Here is a 12,477-nt window from a genome sequence, read left to right on the forward strand (position 1 = left end):
CTACATGTGTTCTGAGGGTTTTTTACAGACTTTTACTTTACCTTCAAAGAGCTAGCTTTGGTCTTTAATTTGAGCATAGTTAAGCTATTAGTTTGAGTATTTCTTTCTGGTGTACTGGACTAGATTCAAAGCAATGATCCTCACTTTACCATCTGAATACTGTAACTCCAAGCTTATGAAAGATATTTATGCTGTAACTGTCACTCAAATAGAGCAAATTGGCTGGTAAATCCGGCAGCTCGTGTGTTTTCCCCACATTAAACCGTTTGCTTCCAGTTTATTTACAGCACAGTGAATAATAGCACAGTCACCTTTAGAATCCTGAGGTGGCCGTCCTCCTGTATTATGCCACGGCAGGCGGATGGATGTCCGCAGGGGGGTGTTGCGTTGTTCATCAAGAAAGCTCAGGTCCTCCAGCTTTGTGGAACTGGTTGCTGTAAACGAAGACACAGACACACACAAAAGGAAGTGAAGCAGGCAGTCTGGTGCCTCTTGAGTGCATATAAAAGCTATAACAAGTGAGACAAACGGACACCAGACTAAAATTTTGTGCCACATGTGCCAGCTCTGAGAGAAGATGAGTGAAGGAATGGCAAGCCAGTGCGCTCTGACATTTGGATGTTGCTGGAGGCGGTGCAAGTACCAGTAGACTGCGGCAGAAAGAATAGCAGTATCCCAAAGTCAAGACAGATGTGCTCCGTTTTTCTTTGATTTCATATGACAGCTAGACACAATATAACAGTAAGAGGTCTGTCCCCACAAACACCCCTGAGGGGCTGAAGAGAGAGGGGAGGTTACCTTTATCTTTAGCCAGTGGAGGCTTTTTACATTTAGACATGACTCATCAATGTCAGTGATGACATTCTGCCGGTCTTACGGAATCTAATTGAAAAAGAATTAAATAAAACTTAATTACTCCTAAAAAGGGAAACTATTTTGCAACATAGAGTTCAAATATACCCAAGATAAGAACTGTAATCCTGGCATTATAATGCAGACCAGACTTCATTGGTACGTCTGTTTTATATCATCCAGTTTATTTTTCACCATCTTAAAAACAAAATAAATCCACTTCACAAGTTGGATGTTAAATTCTATCCAGATTGAACCAGAACAGAGTCTCATTTTGTAGCAGAAGTCTCACAGCAGGAGACGTCTTCAGACGAAACTCAACTCTGAGCATGAGGTACGTGACGAGTCGCTGATTACGCAGCAATTCAGCTTGCGGGTTGAAGAACGAGGCGCGGTCTGCTGATATATTAAAGATGTGCATTTTCGCAATCAGGTCTCTCCTCCAATAGCAGCTAATCTTTCAACACCATCGTGGTGCACGCTCGCTTGGCCTTTCTTGAAGAGCAGAATCAAAGTTTCTGTTTTCTTCTTTATCAGCCTCAGCTGAGGGAGACTGTCACAAACACTCAGCAGCTCTCTTTGGTCCCTCTCTTCCTCACCCGGTCTCTAACTTAGTCTCTGGAATGTCCCACTAATTAAACCTCATCTGCTGGAGCTACGACGGGCATAAAAGAAGGCCCCGGGGTTGCTTTTATTGCAAAAGACTATGCTTTCCTGTGTAATTATAATTGGATGTAGTCAAATTTTGAGCAAATTAAGTGAAACAGCAAGAGCAGCAAACAGATATATCCTAAGTAGTCCGTCAATGAAAAGCAATGCAGCACTAAAAGCTAAACAACTTTGAACCTGCAGCTACAACTACTTACATCCAGCAGCACAGGCAGGAGGGACTGAGGAGCTTGGAAAAACCCTCGCCTTCTCCTGGCATGAAAATACCTGGACAGGCATAAGAATAAGCGTGCAGGGTGCAGACCCTCAGATAAATCTTTGGAGAGCTCGTGGTGGATGAGCTCAACGAGGGTACGAGACCAATCCCTCCATCTCAGCGTTCCCATGCAGACACACTGGCAGCAGAGGGCTTGTCTGCCCACTCTCTAGTGTTCAGTCAGACACAGACACCCCCCCCCCCGCCAGTATTAAGCACTTCCTAAATGAATGTGATGCCTTCCAAAAGAGCGTCACCCTCCCTACCTAACACACATGCGTATAGAATTTCTGTCCACATGTTGCATGTATTTGCATGCACACAACAGCACAGCAGCTGGTGAGCAGGCAGCCAAGGGTGAAAACTGACAGAATCAGAAGATATGAAAATGGAAAACCAAGTGATTCCATCTTAAGGCTGACTGCCCTGTGGAACGGACAACCACTCGTTCATCAAGAATCCTGGATGGAGAGAGGTCGAGCGGGGATACGACAGAAGAAGTTGGAGAAAAAGCTGTACCGCTGTAAGCAACTAGGTGTGGGAAAGAGAGAAACAGGAAAGAGGAGATGCACTACGCAACAAATAGCTACTGGAGCCAAATAAGATATACACCTTTTCCCTTTTTTAGATCACCTAAGTTTCGTTTATGCGTAAAACCTGTCACACTGAGCCTTGATTCTGTTCAAGACACATGAGGGCAACTCTCCATTTGACTAGCTTAATTGGTTTATACATGCTATAACATGCCATTTCAGACTGTTTTCGTGCATCTAGGGTGTTAACTCCTGCACCGTTTTTATAAAGTCAGATTGTTTATAATCAGCAACGCCTTGAAAGCCAAGAGTTCCCACAGGATTCCTTCATGGAGCAATCAAATCCTTCTTGTGTTCTTTCCCTCCCTCTAAATTCTGTCATGATCATGGGTTTAGAGTTCTGGTTCGCTCGGGTCTTGTTACTTCCCGTTTTATATCGTAGAGTTTCCCCAGTGTTTAATCTGTAATGTTTTACTTCCCTTCCTTGTCACACCTGGTCTCCTTTGCAGATTTCCTCACCTGTCGCTTACTTTGTAATTAGTTCCCTCTGTGTACAGACTCCTGGTATTCAGTTGTTCCTTTGTCGGATGGTTTCATTTGGTTTCTTTTCACACCGTCTGCGTTTACGCCTGTGGATGGCCTCTGTTTGTGCATGTACATGTATATGTATATATAGCAAAGCTGCCTGAGAGACTTAACACGGTGAAAAGGAAACCAGCAGGCTCACGGTCTAATAATCAAACAGAAAAGCAGACATGTCCAGATCAGTCTATAAACCATGCATAAAATATAAAACCATACCAATACCTGTACAAGCCATGACAGCACGCCCAATAGATACAATATCATTCAAAACAAAAATGGTGGAAAACCCAAAACATACTGACAATGTGATCCCTACAGTCATGTCAACATGACCACAAGCCAAATACTCTTTTGAAATGATGCCTGACTTCAGTGTATGCACGTTAACTAAATAGAAGCTTTAAAATAGATTTAACTTGATATCAAAGCTAAGTCATCATTCACTGCAGAAACTCTGATGGAAGGAAAAGAAACCTGGAATGATAACACGTTCCTATAGTTACAACAGCTTCTGATCGGCTATTAAAGAGAGTGAGAGTAGTTAGGCGCTGTCAGTCAACTCAGCCAAATGGCCATGTGGTGGCACTTTTTCTTTGAGACTGGGCATTTACCACGTCTTGACTGGTCAATGGGGTGCCGCTTAGAGAGGGGTTGCAGGCTCAGACAGATTGATCTCTGAAACACTTTTCATTTTCCTCCTGCTGTGACATAAGAGCGTGAAACAACTCTCTGGAAAGAAAAAAAAAAAAAAAAAGGATATTTCAGAAGATTTGACCTTTTGAAAGTGCCGGAGGAGATGAGTGGCTTATCCGTTTTCTTTTTGTTTTCCTCCAGTTTCTGAACAAAACCAATAGGCGTCTACATAAAGCCAAATTCTAAGGCTCACGGAAGACATCACAAACACTCACAACATGGCGTCTTTAAACGAGGCTGATTGTGCCAATGAACGCCACAGATCTTTCTTTACGTTCATGTTACCCCTTGCTAATGTTCTTCAAGGTTTTTCATAGAAAATAACAAAAAAATAGCCTGTTAATACTTCTCAGACTTTGGGGAGGATACGGTCCAATGAATAATCTTAGTGCCATTATTTTTCATGAAGCAAGCTCAGAGCAGGAGCAGTGAGTGTGTGTGCTGTACCTCACTATGCCCAGAATACAAAGCAGAGCTGAGAGGCTAACCGCTAACAGCTACAAACCGCTGACACGCTGTAGCACCATTCCTCAGCCACAGTGACCCCAACTCAATCTCCTCGTCTGAGCAGCCCGACCACAAGCAGCTCAAGCTAGGATTTCTAAACTGTGGAATTCCAGTGGCCAAAACTAAATATGGCACTTCGACTCTTTGAGCCTTTATTTAAAAAAAAAAAAAAAAAAAGGCTTAACAAGAACGACTCAAAAATAGAATTCTTATCAATAAAGAGAGAGGGTGTGACAAGAGTATAAAACCCAGCCATGCTCATCAATACAATCAATCTATATTGAATCACCAATTAAGCTGACATAAAACTCAAAACTGGGGCGACGTGCAACAGCCCACATTTTTAACATATCTGCATTAAACAATAGCAAAATACTGTCTTTTCCAGAGACTCTTAGGTTTTTAGTGTTTGAATGTGTATTATAACGTAGCCAAATGTAAGATTTAAGAAGCCTTCTCTCTTAGTTACTGTGCGATATTCTGCACTAGTCTGGCTTCCATTATTGCCCATTTGTTTGACACCAATTATTCTGTCAGTGATACTGAGATGTGATATGCAACTCTGCACTATAATGAGAAAACTAAAGTCATTGTTAAGAACCAATTTCCCCTCTTTCAGAAGTTGCTGTTTTCTAGTTGAAAGCAGTCTCAGCAGGATTTTAGTAGCCAGCTGTGGAGAAAGGATTAAAAGGACAAAAATTACACTTTCAAATTAGGTTAAATGTATCTATGGAGGCTCTGGCAAAGGCCCAGAAAAAAGCCATTCCCATATTGTTTAGGCTCTCTACATATCTTAGATCCTTTAAATATGGTACAGGCTTTGAGCTTTTAAACGATGTATTCTAATATTATATGGATAAACAGTGATTTGGTGCCCACAAAGGGAGCTGCTGTGACACTTTTTTTTTTTTTTTTTTTTTTTTAAAATACTGCCTTACAAGACCTGAAGGGAATTACTTTCTATTTGTAGTACGAAACAATAGGGCTCTTTAGAATCCCAAATAATAACAGAATCATAAAGTGCTCCCTAAAGGGCATCTCCATTCAGCCCCGTCTTCTCTAACAGGTGGTTTGTGCTGTGCAACTTAGCACAGCCTGCGTAGACACCATAAACTTTTGTTCCCACAGAGGCCCAGGGACATCTCAGCTGCGTACTTCGTCTGTGTATTTTCAAATGCTGCAAATGATGCTTCCCTGTCACATACAGACATCACTTTGGCTTGCATAAGCATTCTAGAGGCTTGAATTAAATTAAGATTAAATACACTTTAGAAGTGTTTATAAGACACTATATATAAAGAGCGTGCAGCAGCTACTGTGCTGCTGCTATGTGTAGTTTCATGCAATTCTCTTATTGGTCTGTAGTTACCTTGATATTCCAAAGCTCAGTCAACTAGCACTTTACAAAAGTAGAGAGGGATTAGTTAAGTGTATTCCTGGGATAAATTTGTTTCCTGGGTGACAGGCAGAACTGTGAGAGCATTGCTTAGACAACATGAGTTTAACTTGCAATTTGACATTTGGGCATATACATTCATACAATTAAAAGGAGACTAATAGAAAAAGGAGCTAAGCAAGGTAGTCCAGATGTCATTTATCAAACCACAGAGCCGCTGTTGTCGAGGGACCGTAATATATTTCCAGGCCAGGTCCTGGCTCTCTTTTAGTTGATTCAGCTAAAAATGACTTTCACTCGTTGGGATTTCCATCTTTACATGTTGTTCCTGTTGAGCTTAAAACTCCAATAAAAACTTTGCATCACTCAGCATGGTTCAATCAGACCGCCGTCCTTGTCCAAGTACAAATACACAGGAATGTCCCAGTATATATGCATTTCATGTTTACATGCACTTTAAAAGTCTGGTTTTGGTCTTTTTTTATTCCTCTTTCTCCTAGAGTAAAGCAAATGTGCCAACCACTGAACCGGTCCGCAACAGCTGGACCCAAATAAAAGCTCCACATCGAAAACAATTAGCATAAATGTCACCAGGTCTTCACACCTGGCTACTTGGCGTATTATTCCCATCTGTACATAATAATAGAGGTCATTTGTCAAGCTATATTTGCACATATCTTGCCTGAACTTGCAGAAAATGAGCTCTCAACCAACACTCAGTTAAACTGCGTATGTCACCACTAAGCTTGGATTACCTACCTGTAGCAGAGTTGCAGATAGCTACAACAATGTAGCAGTCTCTCCATTTCACCAACGTGGCTGTCACATAATCCTGCTCCTGTGTTGTGTTTAGGGTTTAAGCTTGATTTACCTTAGTTACATAACTTGACACCATGTGAATTCAACAGTGGTGGCTGCTTGGTGTGACACAGGATGTACATACTTTTGCCTCATCCATTAGCAGTGCATTTTCTTTTTTTTTAATGATTTTTTCCATAATTATTTTCAAGCAGCAGTAAAGAACTGCAGAACCTGAAAACGTTTTTCCTAGAATTCTGACTCAAGTTTTCCATTCAAACTTAAAATTCAGTCAATTTTCATGCTCAAGGTCCAGATCCGTAATTAAACTCTATTTAAAAAGCGTACAAAAAACAAAATACACTGAGGTTATGGCACAGCGAGTGAATTCCTAAAGATGAAAGCACTTTTTTTGGACCTTTATATTGATATCTGCTTCATTTATCGTTATCCCTCTGTTGAATATCATTTCCTTGAGCATTATCCAAGAAGAAGCACTCTCCTGCCCCACCATACAACCTTACACAGATTGGTTTGGGCCATAAATGAAGTTGCCTCACCATGTCCTTGATGTCCTCTCCCAGGGTTTTGTCACACAGTGTAAAATCTAAGGTGTGAATTGTGAAAGTTCCCCGAGGGCAACGCTGCATAACTATGACATCAGCCCATAAACCCAGGGCCCGCACGAAAAACAAGCACTCATACACTGGCACATATTTTTCTGGTCTACTAGTTTTATGAGCCCGTGTGCATCTGTTCTGGTAAGGTTTATGACGCTCAGCATGAGTGAATAAGATAGATGCATACACAGATACATTTTGACTCGTCTTGTCAACTGGTCTGATCTTAGCCCTATTATGTTCTGTATTTTTACTCAGTCTATCACTGCTGCTGTAATTTCACCTCATAAGCAGAGGTGTCTGCTTATACAAGGCTATGTGACCAGTAGTTTTTCTGCACTAAAGATTTAACTGTTCATCTCTTAGTTTGTTTGTTCCTGTGAGCGGAACTTACATTCTATTCAATCCATGTAATCCTTAAAAAGAACATGTTATCTTTTACAAACTTGTCTGGGTACGGTCTATCACTTAAGTCGTTCCTTTTAAGTTTGTACTTTTGCTAAATGTCTAATAATTCTAACATTAAGCATATTCTGTTAGCCTCAATATGCAGTAAAATCACCAGCCTGTGGTTCCATACAAAGCAGTTCACGACAAAAAAGGTCATTCTTTGGGTCTATTACACATCAAAATTCAACAACTGTGCCTGACTTTGTCAGTCCAGGGCACATAACAGAGCAGAAAGTAATAGCTCACAAATACCAGTTCCACAACAAGGCCGAGGTCAAGGTCAAAAGCAGCAACAGCAAAAACAGGGCAGAGCAGAGCAAGAGAGACCCAGGAAACGTGTGGGGCAGGGAGACATAAGAGTAAAAGGGGGGGGCAGCGAGGAATACTAACAACTGTGACAGCTGTGTGGATATGCTGAGCTGAAGCACAACAGGGAGGTTCAAGGGCAAGAATGCAGAACAGATCAGCCAGGCAGTGGCTTGTGTTTGGGTCCGACATGGAAGGCAGTGTGGAGGTATAATACACAGCAGCTGCCTAAGCCCAAACTGCTGCCTTGATACCCCGCTGTGAAAAGCACAACCTGTACTCATTTCTTCTGTATCTACTTGTGCTTTCACAAGTGAGTCTGTGTGTCACTTGCTTGGTTTAAAGTGACATGTCACTGGTCAACCTCGAGCACATGTTCTATAATGGAGTACAAATCCTGAGCTGACTGGCAACCCAATATAGAGACAGCTTCAGCTGCAGACAAAAGTTATACAACATTTCTTCTTGTATACTTATTAAGAGGGCTCTTACCGGCCACAGAGTTTGGTCTCGGCATCATAAGGGAGGACGATGTCTGTGGTGGGTATGGACTGGGTCCCTCAGGTGAGTGACTTGGCGGCTGTGGTGCTCCCGCTGATGTGTTAGCCAGCTGCTGCTGCTGTTGATGCTGCTGCTGGTCTGTCCTGGATGGGGTGTCAGCTGGCGATGCTGTGGCACTGCTGGAGTCCTCTTCCACCACAGGAGAGCATGCGTCAGCCCGCACACTCTGTGCCAGGCCATGGCGCCCGCTGCCTCTTAGGCTGCCATCTTTGCTCCACTCAAGGCTGGAGCCACTGCGGTCATCATTCTCTGAGGAACTAGTGATGGTGGCTAAAAAGAGATGGAAAGAAAAAGAACTTTGAGCATTGAGTATTGAAAGAAAGAGTCAAAATGTATCAGAGTTATATTCTTTGTGTGATATCAACATTCATCTGTCTTAATCTCTAGTGTGATACTGAGCATTAATGGAACCTTGAATAACTCCCTGCTTTTCTTCAAAGCCCTTATCGACACCGCTCAGAAACAGCTTTTTTTTTCTTACTTAGTGACAGTCGGCTTGCACTGATGAAAACTGGGAGGCAATCATAGCATAGATTTGCAGAATTAGTCAACATTCTTCTCATGTCTTCTCCTCTATTCGGGGATTATCGTTTGAATGATTCAGCATCGTACTTCACACAGCGTAAACAACAATTAAACGACGTATAAAGATACCCAATTTAAACCAAGGCACGTAAAAGACAACAGGATGAAGAACTGTATCTGAGAGTCTAAGTCATTCTCGAGTTCAGGCAGGTGTTTTGTTTATATGAGAGCAAATCCTCTAATCTTTCCCCGGGCCACAACAACCATCTAATTCAATCCTACAGCCTGAGTGCTGGGTTGAGGCAACACAATGACAGGCAGCTGGATACAGAAACATCAGCACAGTCTGAGGACTAAAGCTGACTGGCCAGCTGGCAGAGTTTGCATCACACACACACTGCTAATCTGGTTTTCATAATGCCGCAGCAAATTGCATCATCATCAATATAACTCACAGATCCTGAACCTTTCTACTCCTCTGCTGTTTATCTTGGCAAACTAATTACTCATACCAACAGTCATCGCTAACACTCCTCTGGGCATGCATTTAAAAAAAAAAAGTCTAGAGGATGTTAAAGTGAGAGCTTATTTAGTTGAAATGTAAGTCCTGACAAATAATACACTATCTCTTATTAGACCTAGGGACACCTAGTCTTTTTAGTCTCACGAAGAGCTGTGCGGAGTCATAATTTAAGGCTTGTTACAGCCTCTCATTGAGGTTCCTCATGCAGCTGCTGTGTAAATGTTTAAAAGAAGGAGAAGAGAGTGTTTAATGCAGTACAAAGTCAAATTAAGGTTCTTTTCAAACCAGAGTCAGGGTGGAACTTCAAAGAGCGAGAAACATTAATCACAGGCAGAAATCTGACTTCTGCACGACAGCTTTGTTCTTTTCGTTCCTGCACCATTCTAGCAACGCTGGAGGATGAAATGTTGTAGACCGGTGGCTCTTCATTTTTCCTCAACCCTCTCTACCCACCCACAAAATAGCACAAAGTCTTGGGTAATGCCTTAATCAGGAGGCTTGGTTTAATAGAACAGCATGCCTCTCAAATTAGACTTTCTAATAGCAAAGGCATCATCCAAGATTCTGTCCTCCTTCCTTTTCTGCCGATACAAAACCGTTTTCACACATTAACAGCGGAGTGTGATCCTTCTACATGTCCACAACAGTGGGGAGTGAGTGGAAAGCAGCAAACGGGTCAGCAGGGAGGACTTATCAGCACATACATAGGCTCACTCACACAGGAACATGTCAGGAAATATTCTGGCGCATTTTGCTGTTGCTGAGATTTAAGACTCTGCTGGACAGGTGCTGCTACTGCAGCAGAGATGAGCAAGAGGTTGTCAGAAAGTGTATAAACCGAGTTATCTAAACCACCCGAGTAATTTCACTTTCACAGAGGAAGCTGTTCTGTATGCTTGAATAGATTTAAAATATTACCAAGCTGGTGTGCGGGACTACTCTCCCAATAGGAATCCCACCAGATCTGATGATGTGTTCGATCATATTTGTGCAGAAATAGAGAAAATTCACAAACGTTCCAGCGACACCTCAGTATTTCCATAAAAAAAAGTAGCAGATTTATGAAGGTTTGTGTTCTGCTTGTTCAATAAGTGCTCATCAAATTGCTCGTTCTATCACCATCACCACTCTATTACTAAAGTAACTCAACTACAGCGGATGTGGAAGTGGAAGCGGAACCTCAGTTCTGTTTGATTCATTTCACCGAGTGTGTGTATGTGTGTGACCAACACAAAAGGGCAGAGTAGAGCCGCAAGACAGAGGTGAGGATTACTGCTCAGAAATGGCTTTCAAATGGCAAAATTGTATTTCCAGTTAACCTATTTTAGGACATTTCCTGGGACCTGGAGGTCCACAGGTTGAGAACCACACACACAGACCATCATCCCATCGCAGAGATCTCTTAAACAATTAATTCTGATTATCATCAGTGCCTAAAGCAGCAAGATACAATATCACAGTTGTCATAAATTATGCACAAGCTCGCCGTGATATTGCTTTTCGGGGGGGGGCTGACTTATGATAATCGTTATATCAACTCTAAAGTAATGGAAATCCAAATTGTTGTGTTACATCTGGCCTTGGCACATATTACTTGCACTGTAGAGATATCGTGTCAGCCAGTTGCCAAAAAAAGCATAAACTGCGATACCCTTGTAAGCTTAATGCATTCCGTGAGGCAGTCCGACTTGCATTCGTGTATAAAATATGCAACATAAATTAACATTCCCTTACTTAGTTTACACAAAGATAATGGTGAGGATAGAACCTTCACCCTCCTGCTGACTTTTCCCCCAAATCTACCATAATAATCAGAAGGAAAAGAAAGAAAGCTCAATTGTGGATAACAGCATGATCACACAGTTAAAAGTTGCTGTTCAATCCTCACTCAAAATATTCAAACCCCACTTTCAGAATGAAATCTGAACATTTGTAAACCCACTGGAGGCTTTGAGAGTAGGAACGGCAGATGAATTAATGCATCAATAGACGATGCCATCTTCCTGTCAGCTTGTGTAAATCCGAAGATGTCTTACAGGCTTATTACGAGAGATACAGCACAACGTCGAGCTGTCAGCTCAACGCTCTCCCTTACCGGAACAACTCCTTAGAAACCCACTGACTGACATCCAGGAGGAATATCATGGGACAAAAATCCTGTTCAGTCCCAACAGATTTGACAGAGCTGCAAATGACTGACACCACACAGGTGGTGCTTCTTTGCTCAAAATCAATAGGTTCACGGGAATCGATGCCTCCAAGACTGTAAATTTAAGAATAGAAGACCGTCATGGGAAAGCTGGACCTTGTAAGTGAAATTGAAAAAAGGGAACTCATTTTGTGCAGAGAAATTGGCAAAATAAATACTCAGTGGTGTTCTTATCAAAATATGCAAAAAGTGGGGAGGCATATTGTTCTGAGGTGTGAGTGTGAAGCTTTTTATTCATGATATAAGACGATAAATTGTAATACAGATGCAGTACTGCCACCGTTTCTACTTCAACATTAACTTGTACATTTGAGTCCAAGCACCTATAAGCAAGTTTACAAAGATCTAACATTCTCTGAAGTTTATCTTGAACTTTCAAAATATGTCCCTGAGGGATGACGAGGGAGTCGTTTCTCACCTATGATCCCACTGTCCTTGCTCTCAAGTGTGGAGCTGGGGCTGGTGATGGTCCCACAGGGGCTGGAGCGGCTGAGTGGGGGGCGGCTTGTCGTGCTGTTCAGGGTGGAACATGGACTGTCAGTACTGGGAGACGCCGTGCTGCTCGTAAGTGTGGAGCAGGGGCTGATGCCCTGGCTGGTCAGAGAGCACTGAGGAGAACGGAGAAGGAGGAGATGGTTAAGGTGCACCGAAAATGTTTTGAGCTCTGCTAATCAAAGCTGACAAGGAAATGTGAGCTCACACAAAGTATCAGCTGGCAACGAGTTCACATTTATTTTTACAATGAGGAACAATGGGGAAAAAAAAAAAAAAAACGAGAGAAAACTATTTCACAACCTTATTTGGAAGGAGAATTTAGAAAATGGTGTGAAAGGGGAAAAAAACACCTAAAGATACAATCTTATTTCCCTTTGCATTTGACCTGAATCATGTGAAAGCAATGCAGGAAAATTCCTTCACAAATCAGCATGCGTTTCACATGTGAGCATGACACACAAGCCGAAGGGCAGAAGCACTGTAAATGGCACAAGGCTTA

The 12,477-nt window shown here is 42.1% G+C and overlaps 2 protein-coding genes across 5 annotated transcripts in view; one reads left to right on the forward strand and one right to left on the reverse strand.

The window, feature by feature from the left end:
- The window catches only part of LOC140319478 (WD repeat, SAM and U-box domain-containing protein 1-like), a 50,241-nt gene that overhangs the window by 35,976 nt on the left and 1,788 nt on the right, over window positions 1-12,477 (forward strand). The window lies entirely within an intron of this gene.
- tanc1b (tetratricopeptide repeat, ankyrin repeat and coiled-coil containing 1b) overlaps window positions 1-12,477 on the reverse strand; it is an 81,440-nt gene that overhangs the window by 20,865 nt on the left and 48,098 nt on the right. For all 4 annotated transcript variants that reach the window (XR_011917960.1, XM_072397123.1, XM_072397122.1 and 1 more), the window contains exons 6-8: window positions 11,902-12,091; window positions 8,158-8,496; window positions 312-434 (exon numbers count right to left, since the gene is read on the reverse strand). Coding sequence is in view for 3 of the 4 variants with exons in the window: in XM_072397123.1 (XP_072253224.1) it covers window positions 312-434; window positions 8,158-8,496; window positions 11,902-12,091 (652 nt within the window). In the remaining variant the exon portion in view is untranslated. The remainder of the gene's footprint in view (window positions 1-311; window positions 435-8,157; window positions 8,497-11,901; window positions 12,092-12,477) is intronic.

This window comes from Leuresthes tenuis, unplaced genomic scaffold (assembly GCF_036924035.1).
Source record: "Leuresthes tenuis unplaced genomic scaffold, fLeuTen1.0.hap1 SCAF_12, whole genome shotgun sequence".
NCBI classification, from domain to species: Eukaryota; Metazoa; Chordata; class Actinopteri; order Atheriniformes; family Atherinopsidae; genus Leuresthes; species Leuresthes tenuis.